Source organism: Larimichthys crocea, chromosome XX (assembly GCF_000972845.2).
Source record: "Larimichthys crocea isolate SSNF chromosome XX, L_crocea_2.0, whole genome shotgun sequence".
NCBI classification, from domain to species: domain Eukaryota; kingdom Metazoa; phylum Chordata; class Actinopteri; family Sciaenidae; genus Larimichthys; species Larimichthys crocea.
In genome coordinates this window covers 18,213,086-18,219,408 of record NC_040030.1, presented here as the reverse complement: position 1 = coordinate 18,219,408, position 6,323 = coordinate 18,213,086, and the positions used below count along the sequence as shown (strand labels likewise).

The 6,323-nt window shown below is 46.2% G+C and overlaps 2 protein-coding genes and 1 pseudogene across 2 annotated transcripts; 2 read left to right on the top strand and 1 right to left on the bottom strand.

Moving 5' to 3' along the window:
* The first annotated feature begins 288 nt into the window (after positions 1 to 288).
* Positions 289 to 766, top strand: LOC113744068 (histone H2A-like). The gene has a single exon (XM_027272252.1). It carries the CDS (start codon positions 329 to 331, stop codon positions 716 to 718), a length of 390 nt encoding a protein of 129 aa, XP_027128053.1. The 5' UTR covers positions 289 to 328; the 3' UTR covers positions 719 to 766.
* A 1,292-nt stretch (positions 767 to 2,058) lies between these two features.
* Positions 2,059 to 2,620, top strand: LOC113744071 (histone H4). The gene has a single exon (XM_027272255.1). The coding sequence runs from the start codon at positions 2,285 to 2,287 to the stop codon at positions 2,594 to 2,596; it is 312 nt and encodes a 103-aa protein (XP_027128056.1). The 5' UTR covers positions 2,059 to 2,284; the 3' UTR covers positions 2,597 to 2,620.
* An 813-nt stretch (positions 2,621 to 3,433) lies between these two features.
* Positions 3,434 to 6,323, bottom strand: part of LOC113744099 (CCR4-NOT transcription complex subunit 2-like) — a 3,920-nt pseudogene continuing 1,030 nt past the window's right edge.

The following is a 6,323-nucleotide window of genomic DNA, read 5'->3' as shown; positions in this document are numbered from 1 at the left end:
CTTCAACAGAAAAAATTATTGATTGGTTGAAGCTAGAAACAAATGTCCTTCTTTATTGAAGCTCACATTTAAGTTGCAGACATTAAAACGTTTAATGGGCTTTTAATGTGAAAGAGCAGTTTGTTTTATTTTGTAAGTTCCACTAAGTGCGAGCGGAAGCTGTGCATTCTCCACGGCGTCTTTACGTGATCGTTTCTGATTGGACGATCGATCTGGCGCTACGTCTGACCAATCAGCGACGCGCTAGCAGCCGCCAGCAGCGATATAAAGAGCGATCCGGCGGCTAGAGGATATTCTGCTCTGAGTCATCGATCGGAAGAAACTAAACATGTCTGGACGCGATAAAGTTGGCGGAGGAAAGGTGAGGTCTAAGGCCAAGACTCGCTCCTCCCGTGCCGGGCTGCAGTTCCCCGTCGGTCGTGTCCACAGGCTGCTGAGGAAGGGACACTACGCTCAGCGTGTCGGTGCCGGCGCTCCGGTCTACCTGGCGGCGGTGCTCGAGTACCTCACCGCTGAGATCCTCGAGTTGGCCGGGAACGCCGCCCGGGACAACAAGAAGACCAGGATCATCCCCCGTCACCTGCAGCTCGCCGTCCGCAACGACGAGGAGCTCAACAAGCTGCTCGGCGGAGTCACCATCGCTCAGGGCGGCGTGCTGCCCAACATCCAGGCCGTGCTGCTGCCCAAGAAGACTGAGAAGGCCGTCAAGGCCAAGTAAACCACGATCCTCAACCCCCACTGCACAAAGGCTCTTTTAAGAGCCACCCACCTCCTCCTCTCAGAGCTCAGGCCTTCCTACACCTCAACACTCAAGTCTCAATATCACTATGTACAATGTAACTGAGTTAACATAACTTAAATAGGATCAACATGGTGACACTGGGTGGCTCATCTTACTACAACACTTTAAAAGTTACATTGGTTTAAGAACATGATCAAATCTCAGTGCTCCATGTGACCTCATGTTTTTATCACATGCATCATAGATTTCCTCTGCTCAGAGTAACCTGGTTACAAATGCATAAATCCAGGCCTTACATTGTCACATATTACAGACTGTTGCTGGTGGTTCACTTGAGCAGTCTATGCATAAAGTATACCTCATATTAATTACACATCAATAAGACAGTCCCAGTATATTAACAAGGGACAGTTGAAGCTGTGGCTTCGATCTAATCAGATTTGTGATCATAACTCACCGTAATCAGTATGCATTCAAATCATGGGCTTTTGTGAAACTTTTAGTACTTACATTTTTTTATACAATTCCCCGTTAATGTGCAATGTTAATGTCCCCGTTAATTGTAGTAATGTGTCTCTGTTGTAAACTTTTTTTTCTTGTCTGTTTTATTTTGCTGAGTTTTTTCTGTCATTTTCCTTTTTTAACATCAACCTGTGAATCTTTATTAATATGCACTGTCCCTTTTAAATAAATAAAATTAATTCATTTACAGCATTAGCTTGTGTGACGGTACATAAAACTTATGAGCACTTTTAGTGTGAAAATCACATTTATTTACATTTATGAATCTATATTTTCTTTTGGTTACATTTGCATAAATCCAGGACTTACACATTTGGAGTGCATCAGAGTTTTACAGACTGTTGCTAGTGTTTCACTTGAGCAGACTATGCATGAAGTATATGTCTTATATTAATTACACATTAATGAATTAATTTACAGCATTAGCTTGTGTAAAAGTACATAAAACTTATGAGCACTTTTACTGTGAAAATCACATTTATTTACATTTATGAATCTTTTTAAAATAAACTGTTTGAGTTTTTACATGTGTTCCAACTCAGTGCATGTTTAATAATAGTCATAACCACTGTGTAACATCTGTTGCCCTCTTATCTTGTTCTACAGAACAAATTATACTAAAACATTTACACAGGTTTTTGTTTTTCATTGGCTTCCTGTTATTAATTTCAACCAGCACAACTTATAATAAATAAATGAAATAAAAGAAACAAATATTCCGGGTGAATTTGATGCCATGAACTGAATTAATTAAAACACAAAGTACAATCTGTGTTAATTAGACAATTAGTTCTGGATTTCAGAGGTTTGTGTCAGGGGCGATGTGCTTTTACTTTGAAGGATGTTTTTCCTAACCGGAAGTAGCACGGCTCACACTCTGGAGCTTGAAGAGGAAGACGGACTGCGCTCGACTGACAGTCCTCACTCACGTCCGCAGACTGTCTGTAAGTCTCCGCCTCCTCAGCTGCTTCTTCACTTTCTCACTTTGTTTCTTGTCTCAATTATCTGAACTGTGTCACCATGAGCGGTCGCGGGAAAGGAGGCAAAGGACTCGGTAAAGGAGGCGCCAAGCGTCACCGGAAAGTTCTCCGTGATAACATCCAGGGAATCACCAAACCCGCCATCCGCCGCCTGGCTCGCCGCGGCGGCGTCAAGCGGATCTCCGGTCTCATCTACGAGGAGACCCGCGGTGTGCTCAAGGTCTTCCTGGAGAACGTGATCCGTGATGCCGTCACCTACACCGAGCACGCCAAGAGGAAGACCGTCACCGCCATGGACGTGGTCTACGCCCTCAAGAGGCAGGGACGCACTCTGTACGGCTTCGGAGGTTAAAGAGACCCGAGACCCACCCACCCCTCCCTGGCTCCACTGAGCTCCACATCACCCGCCCAATCACGCCTCCAATCACCCTCCACCCGTCGGTTACTGAGCCTCCATCCGCTCCACACCCTCCACCCTGTCCTGTTTACTGAGCCGCCATCACCCCTCCATCACCCTCCACCCTGTCTGTTACTGAGCCGCCATCACCCTCCACCCTTCTGCTCTCTCCACGTGAGCCTCATCACCCGACCTCCATCACCCTCCACCCTGTCCTCCACTGAGCCTCAAAAAAAAAAAAAAAAGAAGATATTTTTCTTCTTTATTATGAAATAGTGCTACAATGTTACATTGCATTTCCTCTCCTGACTCTCGGCTGTCTGCTGATGTGTGATCTGATCTGACGAAAAACAAACCTGGTAAAAATAAAAGATGATAAATATGTTGAGTTCCTGTCAAAAAAAAAAAGTCCGAGCTGAGACGCCGTGGTAAATAATCATCCATCGTGACGGGCGATTTTATTCTGTGTTAAAATCTGGTTCTTCTTAAAAGCTTCTCTAGACAAAATAGTCGATTCTTAAAGACTGAATAGAACGTGAATCGCTCGTCAGGTGGACGCTTATTTACAGCGCTCGCTCGCTCGTGTCGGTGTGTGTTGTACTGTGCTGTCTGCTGACATCAAGTCTGCACGCCACATAACAGACCAACCAAACCAAATCATGGAGGAGGGCGGGAAATAAACACAACAAAAAGAAGAAGATGAGGTAAAGAACAAACGAAAAAGTTAAAATCATAAAGTCTATTCAGTGAAGCGTTGGGAGAAACCAGGACGTCCTCTCCCGTCCTGAGTCCTTATTGGCCAGATTCACTTTGAGTGTGTGGAGGTGGGAAAAAACCTGAGAGGGGAGATGATGATGAGCCAGGAGGGGCCAATGGCAGGCAGGCAGGAAGGAGGTAGAGCCCATCAGAAGGCCTGCTGGGCAGATTGTAGTTGAATGTGGAGGGAACGTGAGGTCGCTCTTCTAGTTTGTCGTACTCCAGATGAAACTCTGAAAGCAGAGCGGAGAGAATGTTTTCGAATCTGTGATTCACGTGCAAAACGAAGCTGAACATAATCAGAAAAAAAATGATTTTACAACTTTTACACAGAAAAAACTCTTAAAGTCTCCCGTTAGCTGTTCACTACTGATCAATGTTTCCATCATGAAGTCTGTAAATCACCTGGTGTCTGTGTGTGTGTGTGTGTGTGTGTGTGTGTGTGTGTGTGTGTGTGTTCACCTTGGCCACTTTTCTCCAGTTGAGGCAGTCGAAGAAGTAGTAGGTCCCTCTCTCGTAGGCGTTGGTCTTCAGCGTGGGCTCCATACCCGGAGCCGGGTGATCCAAACCCGCTCCTCTTTATGGTACCTCCAGTCCCTGTTAAACCTGGACACACACACACACACACACACACACACACACACACACACACACACACACACACACACACACACACACAGTTAGACAGCGCCATGTGTTGCGTTCACTGACGCTGCAGACGAATGAATGCTCCGTCACAAACTGAAAATGAAACTTGAAGACATGAAGAGACTGTGTGGTGTGTGTGTGTGTTGGTGTGTGTGTGTGTGTGTGTGTGTGTGTGTGTGTTGTTCTTACAGCTCTACTGCAGCCAGCAGTTGTAATAGGTCGCCTCCGTTCATGTAGTAGAGATAAACAGCAGATCTTCACCATACCGAGACAACTTGATAGCTGCTAACTGGAGACGTGAAAGATCGGAAACAGAAACATTTTAAAGACGACAATAACAAAATGTTCCTCAGACGGAGTCATCGAAGCCTCCAACACCACTTGTCCCTTATGTGGATGTTGGTTAAATACTCTGAGGGGACGTGGAAGTCTGCGGACAGAGGACAGAGCACTGAACACACTGAACACTGAAGACGTTTGGTTTGAGTCCCGACAGAGTCCACAAACTCACCGATGTCCTGCGGTCACACGGAGCCGACGCCACGGAGACGCAAACTTAGGATAGAGATTCCTGATGAAGAGACGGACGGACGGACAAGAGACGCGTTAGATTCACGAGCACTCCACGACTTCAGAAACAAAGAAGAACTCTGAGTCAGTTAACGTGACGCTGATCTGACACCGTGACCTGATCAGCCTCCTGGTGTTTACCTGAGCAGGTGCCGCACCTGAACTCTGCAGTCTTACTGTGTCACTTCCGGTCTCAACTCTGCAAACTCTTAGAGAGCTCGACAGGCTGAAGCTCGCTCGCTTAAAGACTAATAAAGAAGTTCATTTGCTGATGTCACTAAAATTTGGGCGATGGGTGATTCAAGGTTCACTCTGCCCCTTAAAACACAAGATTTAAAGACTTTTTTAAGGACTTTCAGCCCAATTCTCTCATTCAAGGACCTGACACAATGTAGCAAGGTTCAAAGTTAATTACTGATTTGTGTGTGTGTGTTTGTGTGGTGTGTGTGTGTGTGTGTGTTGTGGTCGTACTCGGGTGAGTTGAGGTTGAGGCCGAGTGTGGTGAGGTCGGAGCCCAGTGCCAGGTGGACCATGCCGGGGTCCGTCTCTGCCGCCCGGATGAACGTCAGCAAGCCGATCATCCCGAACTGGTCCGTTACCATGCCGACCGGGATGTTGGTCACACGGCCTGAAACACAGGAGACAAGCGTGTGCGTGAGGAAACCCACTATCACGGGAGCTTGTGTGTGTGTGTTGTGTGTGTGTGTGTGTCTCACGTCAGGAAGCACCTGAATCCCTTTCTTTCTGCTGGTTGTTGTTGTAGGCGCGGAGTCTTGTCGCCAGGGAACTTTGGACCATCTGAGTTAGAGGCGGGCTTTCCTGATGAGTTCAGATTCTGATTGGACAGAAACGGAGGGAAAAAGAAGTCCTAAGAAACGGGACAGTCAGCACACGAGAGCACGGCGTGAGCAAAGACAGAGCACGATTACAAGAGCAGAAAAATACTGAGGAGAGAAAAAGGATCTTACCGTTTTGCTGTCCTCGCTGGTGCTGGTGGGGTCTTTTCGATTGGTAGTTCGGCCAGGGAGAGCTGGGAAGTCCTCGTTGTGGATGGAGAAGTCCTGCGACTGTTCACTGGACGGCTTGGTTACCATGCCGACTGGAAGAATGGAGGGAAGGACGTTAACCAGAAAACATATCAGGACGAATTCACAACAGTTTAATTATTTCATTAATGACTGAAGAGATTCATTAATTATCAAACTTTAATAAAAGTCACAACACGGGAGTATCAGAGCGTCTGATTGGTCGCTGAGCGTGAGTCAGGCTGAGCAGAAATATAAGAGCAGCACAGAAAAGTTACGCCGTGACGTCAGAGTGAAGCTGGTTCCATGTGTTGCCATGGACAGCCGTCCGTCACTGAAAGTCTCGCTTCTGGTAGGGTTAGTTTAATACCTCTAAATATTTTTTTAAACTTAAGTAACTTGCTCATACAGCAAAAACTGGATCGATGAAATGGAGGCAGTCCCTTAGTTATTAACATTTAGTGACGTTCATCCAAAGCGACTTTCAGAGGAGATCGATGGCTGCAGTGGAAGTCTGACAATGATATAACGTCTGCTTCACACGAGCTGAACATGCAGAAAGATCCGACTCCATCATCTGAGTTCATAATGAGAGTTCAGAACGCTGACACACATGAAACGTTCTCTGATGAAGGCGTCAGGTACATCGACAGAGAGTTATAAGAGATAAGATGGTATCTACA